The following is a 16,880-nucleotide window of genomic DNA, read 5'->3' on the forward strand; positions in this document are numbered from 1 at the left end:
GGCTCTTCTTACATCGTGGTTTTGTTACTTTTCAGAGTGCACGATGTTTTCTTACATAGCTGATTTTGTCAGTCTTTCCTTTTGGGGATTATGTGATTTTATTTTGTTTTGTTTTGTTTTGTTTTGTTGGAGGGTGGCTGCTTCAAAGCAGAAACTAACTCAGTAACAGTCTGTTTCACCTTTTGCTAGTTTCCTAGAATTTGATATTGAACACGTCAATTTTGACAGGGGTTGGCGCAAAGTATGCCTTATTTTTTCCCACATTTTTGTTCAGTTATCCCAGAACTGCGTATAAAATAAGTCATATGGAAGCCCGTTACCATAATATTAAGATTTTTCAAATCTGCTTCTGGCTTTTCATTCTTTCCATTGAGGTAAAGTTTTATTTTTACACAAATGTCATACTCTTTTACTCACTACTTTGTAATATGTTCTTATATGTTGTGGGATTAAACACTGCTCACAAAAAGGACAAAAAAGAAAAACAAACACAAGGTTATTGAGAAAGCAGATCATAAAGAAGTGAAAAAAAAGAGAGAAAGCAGATCACTGGTTGCCTGAGGGTGGGGTAGAATGACTGACTACAGAGGGACACTGGGAGATTTGGGGGGATGATGGAACTATTCCGTATCTTGGCTGTAGGGCTGGTTCTACAATTCTCTGTACTGTCAAAAGCAGTGAATTTTCCTGTATGTAAATTATACCTTAAAAATGGCAGGGGGCGTACTTCCCTGGTGGCACAGTGGTTAAGAATCCGCCTGCCCATAGAGGAGACACGGGTTTGATCCCTGGTCTGGGAAGATCTCGCATGCCGCAGAGCAACTAAGCCGGTGCGCCACAACTGCTGAGCCCATGTACTGCAACTACTGAAGTCCGAGTGCCTAGAGCCGATGCTCCACAACAAGAGAAGCCCCCACAATGAGAAGCCCATGCGCTGCAACAAAGAGTAGCCCCTGCTCACCACAACTAGAGAAAGCCTGCACACAGCAATGAAGACCCAATGAAGTCAAAAAATGAAAATAAGTAAATAAATCTTTAAAAAAAAAAAAAAAGGCAGGGGGCAGGGAGGCCAGTACACAAAGAGCACACTAGATAAATCTCTGGAGAAAAGAATAGAAAAGAAAAGAAAAGTCCTTGATAGAGAGGACAAGCCCTGGAGTGCTCTCCTGAATACAGCCTTCCTTGCCTCCCAGAGTGTGTCCAGGTAGGCCCGGCTAAGAAAAGATAAACTCTCCTGAAAGCTGGTGGAATAGGGGACAATGGCAGGTAGTGCAGCCACCGCTTGCCCTCTGGGGAACCTAGGAGCCTCAGGGATCAGCCCAGGGAGTTCAGGTTGTCTGCTCAGGCCTTGTTCTTCCTTCCATCCTCCAGGTGGCTCCCAACCAGTCTCCTGTTTCTCCCCATCCCTGCCTCTCCTTGCAAAGCTTTGGTTCAGGCCAGGAGCAGCTACGTCATTTGCAGGCCCCAGAGCAAATGAAAATGCAAGGCCCCTTGTTCAAATATCATTAAATTCCAGATGGTGACAACAGAGCATTGCATCCAGTCTAGGGCCCTTCTGAGTGTGGGGCCCTTGCTGATTGCACAGGTCACACACACACGAAGCTGGTCCCAGTTCTGACCCTTCCCGTGGCTTCCTAAGGGACCCACCCACAGTCACAGGAAGTTAAGTCCTTCTGTGCCAGCTTGCTAAGCTGTCCAGCTTGCCCCCTCTCACCCCTTTCCAGACCTGCCCCACACTTCCCCATGACCAAATCCAGGCCCATCCTGGAATGTCCCCATCCCACCCTACTCCAGAGGAAACACCCCCCAACTTCCCCTCCTCAGAGATTAGATCTGTTCAAGAAAAAAGTTACTCATGACACTTGTTAAAGAGTGGTAAGGAAGGGCTTCCTAGGTGGCGCAGTGGTTGAGAATCCACCTGCCAATGCAGGGGACACGGGTTCGATCCCTGCCCCAGGAAGATCCCACATGCCGCGGAGCAACTAAGCCGTGCGCCACAACTATTCAGCCTGCGCTTTAGAGCCCGTGAGCCACAACTATTGAGCCCATGTGCTGCAACTACTGAAGCCCACGTGCCTAGAGCCCGAGCTCCGCAACAAGAGAAGTCACAGCAATGAGGAGCCCGCACACCACAATGAAGAGTAGCCCCCACTCACTGCAACTAAAAAAAAAAGCCTGGGCACAGCAAAAAAGACCCAACACAGCCAATAAAATAATTAATAATAAAAAAAAAAAAGAGTGGTAAGGAAGACTTCATTCGATGGGGTTTTGTGGTAGGGGCCAGAGAGGGGCCTCAGCTCCAAATACAACAAGGAAATGTAGAATTCACATCCAAGGAGCAGGGTGGAGGTCAGTGGATGGAAAACTTACTAAGAGGAAACCTCAGGGGGCGGGGGGGACCGGCTAAATGACCTCAGAAGATTCTCAGTGAAGGCAGGCTAGGGTGACCAGTTGTAACTGGGGGGATGGTGGAGGACGAGGAACCAGATCAGGTATGGAGGGTGATCAGATATGGAGGATGGGGGACTCCGTCTAACCTAACTTAGCAGGATCCTTGCTAGAACTGGACTGCACAAGGAAGGACACAGGGAGAAGGCGCAGTCAAAAAGAAAGCTTGGAAGTGCCTGACCAAAGTTTGGTCGACATTTGTACACCCGCCCCTACCCTACCACCTGCAATAAGAAGTGAGCCACCTCTCCTGTGAACTCCCATGGCACTCAAACGTCACCTCTCGTGACATATTTCACTTTTATTTTTGTTGCAAAAAACAGCATATTCTTTTTCTTTTCTGAATCCAATAGAGAAGGCTAAGTCCCCACCTACTGGGGTGGTGGGTTATGCAATCTCAGTTGTCACTGGGGGCCTGCACCCTCTTTGGAAAAAGATTCCCTAATACCTGCAGCCCCCCACTCTCAAAGAAATTTACTCTGAATCCCCCAGACGGGCTCCCTCTGCCATCTCCATGCTCTGCTGACCTGCTCAGCACTGTGGAGGTGCCTCTGTTGTGCCCACCTCTGCACGTTTCCAGTCCTCTGGTCCGGTCACTACTGTGGACCTGTGTGTGTGTGCCGTCTCCCTCTGGGAGGGGCCACAGGGGCAGAGGCCTTAACCACCTCGGCTTCATCCCAGAGGGAGGCCCTCAGTACATCACTGTGCAGTGAACGGTGGTGCTTGACACAGGCCTGGTTTGGGCCAGGTGGCACGAAAGAGGAGTGGACGCTTGCAACTGGAGCCTTTGCCATCTTCCTCCGCCCTCCCCCCCCCCCCCAGCTTCAATCCATGCCAGTTAGGGGAGGGGGTCTGGCCCCTCTTGACTCCAAAGCCCCCCAGTCCTTTCTAGGATGGAACCAGAGCAGGCTCTGGGGATGAAAACAGAAGACACGGCCCCGCCTCAGCCATGCTCACAGCCCAGTGGAAACAGAGGCAAACCGACGATTCCAACAGCACAGAAAGCTGGTGGAGAGACACAGGGGCTGCAGGCCTAGGGAGTGAGAGATTGCCTGTGCAGGGTGTGCGTTCAGGAAAGGCTCCCTAAGGAGGCAAGATCTGAACACGTTGTGGGGGCGGGGAGGCCCGCCTGGAGAATGAAGGCCCAGAGGGCTGCTGGCATCAGAAGGGGCACCCCTAGCAGTGACCCTGGAGGCGAGACTGTCGGAGGCCTCCAGTGACAGGCTAAGGGGCCCAGGGCATGAAGCTACCTGAGCGGAGAACAAGTGGACCAAAGGCAGCGAGCCCAGTGCAGGGAGCTAGTCTCAGTTCTGGAAAGAATTAGCTCTCAGGCCATGTCTGCTTGGGGAGGGGGTCTGAGGACAGCGAAGGAGCTGAGAGGCCTACCAGGGGCAGGACGGAGGGCCTGCCCCAAGCAGCAGCGGCGACAGTGGCACCTGCGATCGGCTGGCCCTGGAGCTGCCCAGCTGGCCTGGGGACAGAAAACTGGTTTTCCCGGCAGGGATGACCTAACAGGGATCTAGTTCCCTCTGAGACGCCCCGGCTTTGACTCTCTCGCGCCCTCCCCCTACATCTGGGCCTGGCTTTGGTTTCTGGCACAGCTGCCAAGTTTTGGTACCGCCCACCCACTCCCCGCTGGCTGTACTGGCCAGCCCAGCTCCCTAATAGCTGGGTGGGGAACTGTTCTACAGAGCTGGGGCACCAAAAGGCGGACCCCAGCCACTGTGGGGCACACGGGCACCTAGCCTGGCAAGCTGCAGGCACCGGGGGTGACCCAGGCTTCAGGCTATCACTGAGCTCTGGAGGGCCCTTTGGAGGAACCATCGATCCAGAAACCCCAATTAGAAGGGGTGTGTGAAATGCGTATCAAGGCCTGTCAGGGACAGGCCAGCCTAATGCAAGTGTCCCTGCTTTCCCTTCCCAGGCAGAGGACCTGGGCTCAAGGGAGAGCCCAGATGGGTCTCCGCTGAGCCCAGGGGTCTGCTCTGGCCACAGGCTCCAGCCAAGCCTGGCCAGTGCCAGAAGGGGCCGAGACTGGTGGGAAAGAATGGAACAGAGGGAGGGACCAGGAAGCAGCCCTCCAGGCCTCCAACCCAGAAGCCCCAAACACACCCCCTTAGACACACCCACCACCCATAGCACAACTCTTCTATACACACCTGCCACTCACACAGACATAAACACATCATCCCCACGGCAGATAACACACTTCTCGCCCTCTGCCCTAAAAAGGCGGGCACACCGGCGCACACTCCACAGCTCTATCCCTACCCCTGCACGGTGACTCCACGCCACCACCAGGACCCACCTGCTGGGGCCTGAGGAGGCTGCCAGGTGTGCCCAGGGAAGAAGTGGAGCACAGCCATAGGGACAAACTGGGGGTCTCTGCAGAGACCTCAGAGGTGGCCACTGCCCCACTAGGGCAGGGCCTAGAGGGAGACGTCTGTGTGCTGGCTCCCCTGTGGCAGGAAGCACAACTAACTCAACCCTGAGTCCCCATGCGCTGACGGCCTAACACAGCACCAAGCAGACAGGAAGTGCTCCACGCGTGGCAGCAGTTACAGTGATGCATCTGTAAGGACACCAAGCATCACAGCAAGGGCTGGGGAGATGCCACCTGCACAGCCAGACTGGTTCTGTGCTCCAGGTCACCCCCTGAGAGGTAGCAAGGGCCCAGAGGGGGAGCCGGATGTCTGAGAGGGCAAGGACCAGCCTTGGCTAAGAACAAGGGTGGTCAGGGAGCCTAATGCAGGGCCAGGGATGGGGGTGCTTACTCCCAGGACAGAACTTTCCAGAATACAAATCAGATCATATCTCACTCCTGCTCAAGAATACCCCACAGCCCCCTATGCCTACAGGGACATGTCCACATTCCCCACTGTGGTGCTGGCCCTTTACCAAGCTTTCTCTGTCTCCTCTCCTGCCCCTTCTCAGGGTCCTCACCCCAGTGGAGGGAGGGGTGCAGAAAAGTGGGGTTATGTTCTGGGGAGGGCACGGCCCCTCCTGGAGGCTTAAGGTCCTCCAGCAGAAGCTGTCTTAGGGCAGCCCCACATTCAGCTGTGCCTGGGAACCTGGGGCCCAGACTTTCCACCAAGAGGACGTTTCATGTTCTAGCAATGCCCTGGTTGACTTGCCCTTTTGTTTTCTTGGGTTCTCTGGCATTGATCCTTCTGAAAAGTCCCACTGATGGAATTTCAGCCCACATGGCAGCTAAGGAACTCTGTGGTGCCAGGGCAAGGATTCCTCCACTCCCCAACGTGTGCATGTCCAGCAGCTGCACCCGGAGGCACAGGGCACACCCTCCCCACGGACCATGAACATGTTGGGCTATAGCCCAGGTCCCAGCCCTGAGCGTCCACAATCCTCTGGACTCAGGCCAGGGACAGGCCCAATGTTATCACTTGGTGCCTCCTCGTAGAAAATGTGATTTTATTCTGGGGAGGCCAATGTTCCCATCCCAGCCTTCCTCCCTCACACTGGCCCTTTGGCATCCCGGGGCTCTTCACTCCCAAACCTCATTACCTGGGCCACACCTACCCCAGGGAGCAGGGCTGAGCTCTGCCTGGGTACTCCTCAGCCAGCAGGGCTGCCCTGGCTCCTGCTGTTGGCACCCCATCCAGCCCACAGCCCCACGGGAGCCCTCCTCTCGGCGAGCCTCTTCATCTTTGGCTGCTCTTAGCAGGTTCTGCCCCAGACCAATGCAAGGAAGCAGCTGCCGTCTCAGGGTGGGCTTGTCCAAGCCACCTTCTGACAGGGCTTCTGCTGTCAGCTCGCTCCGCCGGCCTCAGATCTTGGAGGACTCAAGCCGAGGGCTCCAGGGCGCAGGGGGCTCCCGCAGCGCTTGCAGCTCCTGTTCCAGCGCCTGGTTGCGGCGGTACATGTCCATGTAGCCCCCCTGGATCTCCCGCTGGTAGCGCAGCACCCGCTCCTTCTCTTCCTGCCACGTCCGCCGCTCCTGCTCAAATCGCAGCGCCTGCTCCTGGCCCCGGAGCCGCTCCTTCAGCAGCTCAGCCCGCAGCTGCTCGGCACCATCTCCGGCCTCACCGCCTCCTGCCTCCCCCAGCAGCCCTCTGCTCTTGCAGTCATCGGTCTCACAGCTGCCTGGGGCCTCCTCCCGAGGGAACTGCTCCTGAAGGCTCCGCACGGCCTCGCGCAGCCGGGCCAGCTCTGCGTCCTGGGCCTGGGCTTGTGCCCGGCTGCCCCTAAGTTGTGTCTTCAGGCTGAAGATCTCAGCAAGCTTCTGCGCCAGCTCAGCCTGGGCCTCCCGCAGCTGCTGCTTCAGGAGACTAATCTCTGCCATCTTCTGGCACACCTGCAGGGGGAAAGGGACGGGCGAGCGCCAAGCAGGGCAGGGTAAGGGCGGCTGGCTGGAGGGCGGGCAGAGGATGGGATGACGGCAACAGGGCAGGAGTTTCGGAATGCCCGGTCTCTTACCTCCCATCGGGCTTCCTCCTCGGGTCGAGTGCTGGGGTCGGCCTCGGGGAGGGCACCTGGAGGCCGGGGCTCCGGGCCCAGCCCCTGCTGTGCCCGCAGCTCCTTGCGTAGGCGCCGCTGCTCCTGCTGGGCTATGAACAGCTGGAGCTGGAGGTTGCGCTCGCTACGCTCGGCCTTCTGGGTCACCTCATGCAACCGCTCCACGTACAGGCGCTTCAGCTCAGACAGCCACAGCCGCTGGCGCTCCTCCAGCACCTGCCAAGGGGAAAAGGCACCTGCCATGGCCCGACAGCCACACACAGCCTGCCTCCTGGACGCCGACTGCCCGCACTCCCATGGCTGGCCCACCGCGCCAATGCTGCAGCCGATTCTAAGTCCTGTGCCGCCACATCACAGGGTCCAGGGTCCAACGCTCTGGCCGCACACGCACCCTAACCCAGCATGTCTTCCAGAGGTGAAGGGCCCCAACACACGGCCTTCCCAGGGAGTCTCCCTCCCACACCGCTGCCAGCAAGGACCACCAACGACATGACATCCCCACCACGTCGGCTTGGGGAGAGGAGCCAAATCACCTCTCTCTTCCTGCCTCTCCTGTGCCCAGAGCCATGCGGGAGAGCTGACTGGTGACTCTCTGTCTGCCCTGTACGCTAATGCAAGGGACAGAACAGGACGCCAAGGCAGGGGGTGCTCTCACCTGCGTGAAGGGGTTGGCGCCGTCCTCATCACTGAAGCCTCTCTTGAGCTCCACACAGGGGTCGGGCAGCACAGCCACCATGTCCTCGGCAGTGGGGCAGGAGAACTCGTAGGGGGGTGGTGGTTCAGGCAGGCAGCTCAGCATAGACAGCGGCCCAGCCTCCTTGGGAGCCCGTGAGGCCCGGTCCAGGGAGCCCCCGAGGTGGTTAATGTGGCCCAGGGAGGAGCTGAAGGGGCCGGGGCCGGTGCTGGGACTGCGGCCAAAGCTGCCCCCGCTGGAGGAGTCAGACAGACTGGGCTCAGGCTCGGGGCCGCCCTCATCCAGGCTGAGGGCGTGCAGCAGCTGGGCGCGGGCCTGGGCCTGGCTGGCCCGGGGCCCCGGGCTCAGGGGTGGCTGGCAGGCCAGCGTGTGCAGGCTGCCGTTGCTGCGCCACAGCTTCTGGCCCTTGTGGGCAGCCAGGCTCTGCATGGACAGGAAGCCTTTCCCGGTGCCCGCTGCTGGCTTGAATACTGATGGACGAATGCGGCACTGCCAGGAAGAGAGGGCAGGAGTGAGGCCCTGGGCTGACTGCCCTGCTCTGCCCTCCGGTGCACCCTCCCACAGCCCCTGGGAATCCTCTTTGAGAACATGGGGTACGTGTCACTAGGAGGCAGTGACCAAGCCTCAGGCCAGCCCATAGCAAGACTCTCACATCCCATCCCAGCATCAGGGTCTTCAAGGAAGCCCCCATCCCGACCCTACCACAGTAGGGAGAGGGGCAGCAGAGGCACACCTTGTCAAAACGACCCCGCTCAGGCAGCGAAGTCTTGCTGAAGTCACCAGCCCGAGGATGTTCCCGGTAGTAGAGGGTGGCATAGTCGGCAGGCTCGTTCCGAGCGGCCCGCTTGGCGGTCTTGCCGTCCTTCTTGGGGAGGTGCAGGTAGCTGAGGAGCTCGCGTTGGCCCAAGCCTTTCCGGAGGAGCCCATCAGGCTGGCGGGAGCCCCGAGACCCCGCAAGTGCCGCCCGTAGCTCTTCAGGGGAGAAGTCCTGCCGTTCCAACAGGCTGCCCACGCTGCCCATGGCAATGCCAGCAGGGCCTGGGGCTGTGGCCATGAAGGTTCACCGGGACACAGGCGGCTGCTTCTGGGGGTCGGGAGGCGCCATCAGGGGCAGGCGGGCGCTTGCCACCCAACCTCCCTGATGCCCTAAAACTAGGTGCTTGCTCTCTGTCAGCTCCCCACCTGGCCCACCGAGGAGTGGCAGATGTGGGTTCCAGAGAGAATCCAGGACAGGATTCCTAGAGGAAGGAGTAGAGGTCCCAAGGCCACCTGTCTAGGGCCCCAGCTCCAACCAGCGGCCAGTGTGTGACTAGGGTCACAGGGGGACCAGGACCTGAAGCAGCAAGATAGAGGCCCCTCCCAGGACTGGGCCAGCCAAGGACTCCGTCACTGTCTGACTCTTAACTTTGTTCACTCTCCTGCCTGGCACCCAATGCAGTGGATGGGCAGACGGCACCAGGAAACCAGGGCCAGTGGCCTCAGAATCTCCATTCCTTCTTCCCTTGAGAGGGGGAAAACCCCATTCAACCCCTCTTCCTGCAGATGGTCAGAGTTTTCCCAAGGGAAGCACCTGGCACGGGTGGGGTTTGGGGGCTACCGTGGGAGGGATACAAACAGGAAGGGCCCGAGGGGAGGAAGGATGGTGGGAACAATGGCCACAAGTTCCGGAACAGGTGTTCATGTTGGGGCAGTGGCGGGAGGCAGGGGGAAGGGGCAGCCGGAGCCCCAGCCAGGCCCTGTATAGACCCGATGTGTGGAGTCAATCAGTGTGGCCCCTGGCTTCCTCATCTGGACAATGGCCATGACAACTCTTATCACTCAGGGATGCTGGGAGGACTGGCTAAGATTAGAGGACAAAACGCCCAGTCCAGGGCCTGGCCCACAGCCAGGGTCAACACAGGCTGGCTGAAGCTGAGCGGAGCCGCTACAGACATGAACGCCACCGGCGAGTCCCGCGTGACCAGGCTGTGGGTTGCCTCCCACCTCTGCTGGGACCACCGTGTGGAGGGCACGGCCTGTCCCTAGCGCCCTGCTCTATCCCGTGTCCAGCCCAGCACCTGGCACACAGCAGGTGCTCAGAAAGGACCTGCCAAATGAACAAATGCCACCTTCTCTGCCTCCCACCCAGCTGTTCCCATTCCTGGACAGACACCCAGCAGGCACGATGCAGCTGCGAGGCCCCCTGCCCCCAACCCAATTTGCTTCTGGGACACTGACGCCCACCCCGAACAATGGTTAGGAGGTTCCATCTTCCTCAACCATTTCCAGGTTTTGTGTTTGTAGAAGACAAAGCTGACGAAGGGTGGGAAGGAGGCAGGGGGGTGGAAGGGCGTGGCCCTGCCCCCACACCCTGTGGCCCCCAACCTCACCCTGGGCAAAAGCAACCTTCCCAACCCTGCCCTCCCAGCCCCCACATGGCTCAACCTCTCTGGTGTTGTCACAAGCCACACAGGGTTAGGGGAGCCATCCCGAGAAGGAATGACAGTGGGCATCTACAGTGACACAGCCTGCGTGGTGGTCTCACAGAGTCCTGGCACAGGGCTAACTGTCTGGTTTTTTAGGTAAGGGCACTGGGGCTCCGAAAGGTGAAGTGGCCTGCCCAAGGTCACAGAGCTGGTCAGAGTGAGGACGCCTGTGATTCCAGCACCATGACTGCCAAACGTCTAGCGGGGACCCGGGATGTCACCCTCAGCCCAAGCGCTGGAACTGAAGCATCTTGCCTCCCAATCTGACACGCCCTCACCACGACAAGCCCTCCCAGCAACAGACCCTACTGTGTCAGAGAGCCCACTGAACTCCTGTCACTGCTTCTTGGGGAGGTAGACAGCAGAGAATCAGGTCTCCAGCCCACTCCATGGGGCACCTCCCTTTGCCATACCTCAGTTTCCCCATCTTTCCCCCAAGTGGGAAAGACTCTACCTGCCCTGCCTTCCTTATAGGGTTGCTGTGACAGTCACAGAGACGGGGAGGTGAAAGGGTTTGTGAACTGCAAGCCCAGGGACAGCATGGGGCCCGGGATGGTGGCAGCGGTGCAAAATATGCCCACTTCATCCCCCACACACAGTGCCTCACGTTCCCCTGGCCAGAGCCTCATTTCCTGTCTCCAGGGGCAATAAGCGACACCCCATAATCCCCATGAAGGGTCTCAGGTCCAAGGGGGAGGCAGCCATGGGCCAAAACCGCACATACACCATACACGTACCGCAGGCCAGTAAGTGCCACCAGCAGCACAGAAACTCCTCCGTTAGAGGACACAGCCAGGATCCAACAGCAGACACAGTCACACTCAAGGTCATCCACACAGCACTGAGCACCTTCCAGATACACACACAACACATGAATACCCAGGTGTCCTCCCCAGCCCTGAGGCTGCTAGATGTAGGGGCGTGTGTGCGTGTGCGCGCATGCGTGCATGGGACCGGCTTCTCTCCACAAGTGAGTTGAGCAATTTGAAATAACTATGGAGCTAGATGGAGAGGCACAAACAGTCCTTCCTTTTGCCTTTCCCTCAGGTCCCCACCTTCCACCCTCCAACCCTCTTAGATAACTTCTCTGGCTATATTATTAGCTCCCCCAGTGAGGCCAAGGGCCCTGGCTTTCAGGAGGCTCCACCCTTGCCCAGGTCTCAGTCCAGGCACAGTCCCTTTTCCTAAAGGAGTCCATCCACCTCCCCTGCCTCCCCCATACCACCAATACACACATTGCACATTCCTTCCCGTTGCTTGGAAGCCCAGGGACTGGCCCAGTCAGGCCAGGGCAGCTGTGCAGGAGAGGATGTAGGGGGGAGGAGGGAGGGAGAGGTGGCAAGGCCTTGCAGCCCTACTGGGACCACCAGAGCACAAAAAACAGGGCCTCCTCCTCCAAGTGCCTGCGCTTCCCTACCCAGAACTCAGTGTATGCCTGGGGCCCAGAGCTCTGCGCAGAGCTGAACCTCGCCGCCACCACCCTACTGCCCTGTCAGCAAGGTTTCAGCTGGGTCACACAGGCCCCATTCTGCACAGGTCCCAGCTGGCAGCAACAGGGCCCCTTTATTCCTGCTTCCACCTCCCCCTCCTCCTGCTCCAAGATTAGCCAATGGCACAGAGAGCCTGAACACCAGGAGCATCTCCTTTGGACCAACCCTTGGTGGAGACAGGAGAACAGGGCTGGGGGACCACACTGGCCACGAAGCAGAAAAAGAGAGGACACTCAGGGAGGCATCCCAGTGTCCCTTAGGGGGTGCTTTGCTGGGTCGGTCTGATGCTGGGCCTACCACATGCTCACAATACACACGGGAAGGCAATATTGTCATCCCCCACTTCAGAAGAGAAAGCTGAGGCCCAGGAGGTAAAATAATGTGCCTAAGGTCATGTTCAGCTGCACAGGAAAAAGCACACAGGCTCCCCACATTTAGAAGCCTGCCGTGACCTCAATGTGCATCTCCTCTGGGGTGCACCCAGAGCACTGGAGTAGAAGCTCCCAGTCCGGCCTTGGCTACCTTTAACCCCTCCTGAGCCCTGGCCCCAGGGGAGGGTCCCACCACCTGCTGGGGGATCAGCTTTGCTGAGGGGCGTGACTGCAGCTGCCCCTGAGGAATGGGACTGGAATGTCCCAGCTCCAAAAGAGAGGGCAGTTGGTAAGAGGGGCCCAGGGAGGGGACGGGAGAGGCTGGCATGCCCTAGTCCCACTTCGACCTGTGAAAGGGCAGAGTCCAGTGTCTAAATCCCGCAGGAGCGATTCTTAGTATCACTAGATAGTCACTTACAGTTGCATAGCTCTCTACAGTTTTTATCAGCCCTTTCATTTCGTTGTCTCATCTCCATGACAGCCTCATGGAGGCAGGGAAGACAGTAGTTACCTTTACTCCATCTTACAGCTAGGGAAACTGAGGCCCAGAAAGATGTGAGCTGCCCAAGATCCCGCACCAGGAGCAATCCCAAATCCCCAGGCCACGCCCTCTTTTCTGCCCAGGGCTGTCCCAGCCAGGGGTTAGCAGCTGCCCTCCATGGGCGCACGATGCTGTCTATTATATCTGCTCGGCTCCCCACACCTGCTTCTCCCAAGGGCACCTGCAACCAGGTTGGTTTGGATCCCAGTCCCCTCAGCCTGGAATCCCCCCCACTCCCCGCCCCCACCTGCCTCTGGGTCAGGAAGAAATAGTGGAAGCACTGCTGCGTGGGGACTGAGCCCTGGAAGCTGCTAGCTTTACAGGCGGTGGCGGGAGCAGTCTGGCCGCATTCATTCAGTCTCATACATACCCACACACAGCCACCTGGCAGGCAGAGGAGCCCTGCCCAGGAGGGCTCTGGGAGGAGGCCGATCATCCGGCCCAGGATGGCCTCCTGCCTCTCTCCCTCCCTAGGCGGGGCAGGGAGGGAGCACCAAGGCCACGGGACAGGCTGAGCCCCTGGTGTAAGTGAGGAGAGCGCCATGATCTGCTCGTGAAGGCGGGGGATTCCCGGGTGGGAGATGACAGGTCCCAGTCTTTTTTCTGAGCGCAGTCAGGGCCCCGATTTCCGCCCATCACCAGGCGGGCCCTCACTTGGGAGAGGTTGTGGCCAGACTGGGATGGTGCTCAAGACCTGGGAACGTCCCCTATTCACAGGGACCCCTGGCAGCAGCCTGACAGCTGCTGCTCCTACAGGGCAGGGGGTTCGTGGAGGAAGGGGGTATCCCGGAGGGGTCGGGAGAGGGGAGGGGAGGGGTCTCGTGGGGAAGGTGGAGGGGCAGACGCGGATGGCATCTCCATGGAATTTCCCCGGGAAAGGCTGTGGCGGAGGCGAGGGCTCCCCCAGAACTGCGGGAAGTCCTCCAGCTACCTGAGGGGCGGAAGGGGATGTCTCTTCCAGGCTGCTCTCTAAGGCTTGCCCCGAGCGGATGGGCTGGAGGCGCGGAAGCCGAGGTGAGATTCCCGCGCCAAAGGCACCTGCCCCACCCCAGCGGTAGTGCAGGGGTCCCAGGAGCTGCTCCAAGGAAAGCGCGTTTGTACGGGTTACCGAGAGCAGCGTAACCTGCCGCCTGCCCTTCCAGCAGAGCGTGCCTGCTCCCGGACCGTCCCCGCTCCCGGCACCTCTGTGCTTCGGTACCTGGAAGCAAGGGGCACCTGGGCGCACACCGCACCTTGCCACCCCCGCCCACTTCTCAGACGGTTACCTCGGCCGGCTTAGGGCTGCGGCTTGGCCAAGGTCGCCGGGAAAGCTAGACCTTGGCGGCCGGCCCCACCCCCCGAGTCCAGCCCGCGGCCGCGGTCCCAGCCCCTGGCGCGCCCTACTCACCATGCTGGCGCGGGTCCGCGCCCCTCGCGCACTGCAGCTCCCTTGCGCGGATTTGAACCCTCCCTCCAGAGCGCCGGCTCCAGCCGAGACTGCGAACCAGGATGGAGCGGCCAGGCGGCAGGCGCCAGGAAAAACGCGGGCGGACGGGCGGGCGCCAGAGCCGGATTGGCGAGGATGGGACGCGTTCGGCAGCGCTCGCCGGCCTGCCGCACAGGCGGAGGGAAAACCCGGCCTGACTCACCCGCGCGCGGCGGGCTCACCGCCCGGCCCGGGCCCCCGGATGTGGGGGGCGGGGACGGGGCCACCCCCGCCCACTGCGTGCCAACCTGAGCCCCGCCCGGGCTCGGGGCTGCAGCCTAGCCCTGCCCGCCGAGACGCCGCGCGGCTGCGGCGCCCGAGCCCCCTGCCGCCTGCGCTCTGCGCCGCGGCCGCCCGTGCGCGCCAGCTCGGACCCGGGCCAGTCCCAGCCCGAGGCGCGGCCGATGCTCCCAGAGGGCGCGCGGCCCGCCCCGCTCCTCCGCCGCCGCCGCCTCCGCTCTCTCGGCCTCGCCAGCACGTCTCGGCTCCGAAGAGGCGCGTTCCGTCCATCACCTCCCTGATCCTCGCCGCCTCCTCTCAGGTAAGCAGTATTATTCCCTTTTGAGGCTGAGCAAAATAGTACTCCGAGAGGTGTGGGGAGATTTACCCAAGGTCTCGGGCTCGTTAGCGACTAAATTGGGCGTTAATGTTTGTTTGTTTGTTTTTGCTGCCAAAGCCTTCTAGGGGGAGCAAATTCAGAAACCTTCAGGGAGCAGGCAAATAATGTGAGTCCAACGGGCTCAGAAGTAGAAGACAGTAGAAGAGATGGAAACCGAGACGTGGATGGACACCTAAAGGCATTCAGATTCAAATATTAAAACACTGCGTCTTCCACGAAAAGTTATAAACATATAGTGAGGTGTGACCCAGCACTTCCACTCCTAGGTATATACCCCAAAGGACTGAAAACAGGGACTCAGACACTTGTGCACGGATGTTTGTGGCAGGACCATTCACAATAGCCCAAAGGCGGAAACAACCCGTGTGTGTATCAACAGATGAGTGGGAACACAAAATACAGTTTACCCCTAGATGGAATATTATCGAGCCATAAAAAGGAATGGAGTCCTAATGCATGCTACCACGCGAATGATCCACCAACTTTGTTGTGAAAGAAACCGGACACCAAAGACCACGTGTGGTATGATTCCACTTATGTGAAGCAGATAAATCCAGCAGAAGGCAGATGAGGGCCAGAGGCTGTGGGGATGGAGGAATGAGGAGTGACTGCGGATAATGTATCAGAATCAGATAGAGGTGGTGGTTGCACGACAGTGTGAATGCATGAAATGTCGTTAAATTCTACACTTTAAAAATGGTTAATTTGGGGACTTCCCTGGTGGTCCATTAGTTAAGACTCCGCACTCCCAATGTCAGGGGCCCAGGTTCGATCCCTCGTCGCGGAACTAGATCCCAAATGCTGCATGCTGCAATGAAGATCCCACACGCAGCAATGAAGATCCCATGTGCTGCAACTAAGACCTGGCGCAGCCAAAAAAAAAGGTTAATTTTATGTTATGTAAATTTTACCTCAATTAAAAAAAAAGACGTTATATTACCCATGAATCAGATTTGGGCCACAGGCCACCCGTTTGCAATCCCTGTCTTCTATGCTGCCCTTAACAATGTCCTAACGATACAAGTGCCAGACTTCAGAGGACTTAAGAAATTAAATCTAATTAAGAAAACTCCTTAATAACTACTTTGGGTGTCAGTCCTTGGGGAGCCCCCAGTCCGATAGTGTTATAGATGAAAATTCAGCGCAAGGACACACGTCACCTTTTTGGGGACCTGCGGGGAGGCCTCACTGGGGAAGTAGCTTTTGGGGGAGGTGCTTGAAGTGTGGAAGCCATTTCCACGGAGGAGGGTGCTCATGGTGGAGCAAGAGCCTAGAGCTGGAGAAAACAGGGCGTGGTCAGGTGGAGGCAAGCTTACTAGTGAGCCCGGAGCCCTGGGGTGGGAAAGGTGGGTGGGAGAGATGGAGCACAGGGGACACATTTGAGCAGACTCAGAAAGGCCTCTTGAAATAGATGATGGCAGCCTCTGAGATGTCGCAAGAGGAGAGTGTGAGGACCAAGCCGGACTTTGGAGCGTGTACACAGGCCCTGTGAGGTGGTTGAGGCAGGGAGGCCGAATTAGAGGAGTGCCAGGGAACATGGAGGGCAGGAGTGATGGGAAGAGGAAGCGATGAAGGACGTTCATGAGATGGTTTGAAAGAATTGACTTGTCTCGGCAAGAAATTCTGTGAGGAGGAGAGGGAAGGGAACAATGATAAGTGACTTATCCAGGGTCTTCTGACACCCGCCCCCCACCCCCAGCCCAATGTTTCTTCCCAGCCCCAAGCTGCCAGAGGGAGGTGGGAGGGGAGGTGTGTTCAATATCTTAGAACATCCCAGCAGGAGGGAAAGAAATCAGAAGATACTCTGGAGCCCAGAGATATAAAAGACAGGGCAGGGAGGCGAGAGGGGCAGGAGAGTCTCCGCTGCATGGAGTACCAAGAACGTGGCTGCAGCCAGAGACAGCAGCTGCAGGTGGAAGGCTGGTGGACCCTTGGTGGCTGGGCACCAAGGTGCAGAGCACAGTGGGCTGGGCAGGGGTAGAGAGCAGCCTGGCTCCATCTCTCTAGCAGAGCTGTCATTCACAGAAACAGAGCTCAGGTCTGTGGCCCCCTCCAGCCTGGACCGGGCTACTTGTCGCCAACCTCCTGCACAGGCTCTGGTCTCTATACTGGTAAGAGCACCCCACCACCTTTCCCCAGAAGTTGAGGAGCTGGCCTAGCAGATGTTCCTTCCTGCCTGGCTTCTTTAAGCCCTTTGAGGTTGTCCCAGTCACCTGGATGGTGAGGGGACCAGCTGCCTTCAGTTCTAATCTAGAAAGTGCCTTCTCTCCCTCCACAGCCATGCACCCTCACATCTTCCAGAGCATATTCAGAA

General features: G+C 58.3%; 2 protein-coding genes across 3 annotated transcripts; one reads left to right on the top strand and one right to left on the bottom strand.

The window, feature by feature from the left end:
• Positions 1–5,860: 5,860 nt before the first annotated feature.
• Positions 5,861–14,010, bottom strand: N4BP3 (NEDD4 binding protein 3). 2 transcript variants are annotated; one of them, XM_057727717.1, is made up of 5 exons: positions 13,870–14,010; positions 8,349–8,699; positions 7,577–8,104; positions 6,883–7,137; positions 5,861–6,760 (listed from the first exon to the last, which is right to left on the bottom strand). In XM_057727717.1, exons 2-5 carry the CDS (start codon positions 8,667–8,669, stop codon positions 6,233–6,235), a joined length of 1,632 nt encoding a protein of 543 aa, XP_057583700.1. In that variant the 5' UTR covers positions 8,670–8,699; positions 13,870–14,010; the 3' UTR covers positions 5,861–6,232. The 2 variants fall into 2 exon arrangements, with proteins under 2 accessions (XP_057583700.1, XP_057583707.1); XM_057727724.1 differs by having other exon boundaries at positions 8,349–8,696; positions 13,870–13,994.
• Positions 13,649–15,597, top strand: LOC130849110 (skin secretory protein xP2-like). The gene is made up of 2 exons (XM_057727730.1): positions 13,649–14,488; positions 14,624–15,597. The coding sequence occupies exons 1-2, from the start codon at positions 13,871–13,873 to the stop codon at positions 14,669–14,671; spliced, it is 666 nt and encodes a 221-aa protein (XP_057583713.1). The 5' UTR covers positions 13,649–13,870; the 3' UTR covers positions 14,672–15,597.
• Positions 15,598–16,880: the final 1,283 nt, after the last annotated feature.

Source organism: Hippopotamus amphibius, chromosome 1 (assembly GCF_030028045.1).
Source record: "Hippopotamus amphibius kiboko isolate mHipAmp2 chromosome 1, mHipAmp2.hap2, whole genome shotgun sequence".
Lineage (NCBI taxonomy): Eukaryota > Metazoa > Chordata > Mammalia > Artiodactyla > Hippopotamidae > Hippopotamus > Hippopotamus amphibius.

Bases quoted from the DNA above. Each gene is read 5' to 3' on its own strand.
- N4BP3 (XM_057727717.1), bottom strand. From the start codon at position 8,669: ATGGCCACAGCCCCAGGCCCTGCTGGCATTGCCATGGGCAGCGTGGGC. The intron at 7,138-7,576 runs GTGAGAGCACCC...TCCCCTTGGCAG, and splicing joins GCGCCAACCCCTTCACGCAG to GTGCTGGAGGAGCGCCAGCG. The intron at 6,761-6,882 runs GTAAGAGACCGG...TTCCCCCTGCAG, and splicing joins AGGAGGAAGCCCGATGGGAG to GTGTGCCAGAAGATGGCAGA.
- LOC130849110 (XM_057727730.1), top strand. From the start codon at position 13,871: ATGCTGGCGCGGGTCCGCGCCCCTCGCGCACTGCAGCTCCCTTGCGCG. The intron at 14,489-14,623 runs GTAAGCAGTATT...TTGCTGCCAAAG, and splicing joins TCCTCGCCGCCTCCTCTCAG to CCTTCTAGGGGGAGCAAATT.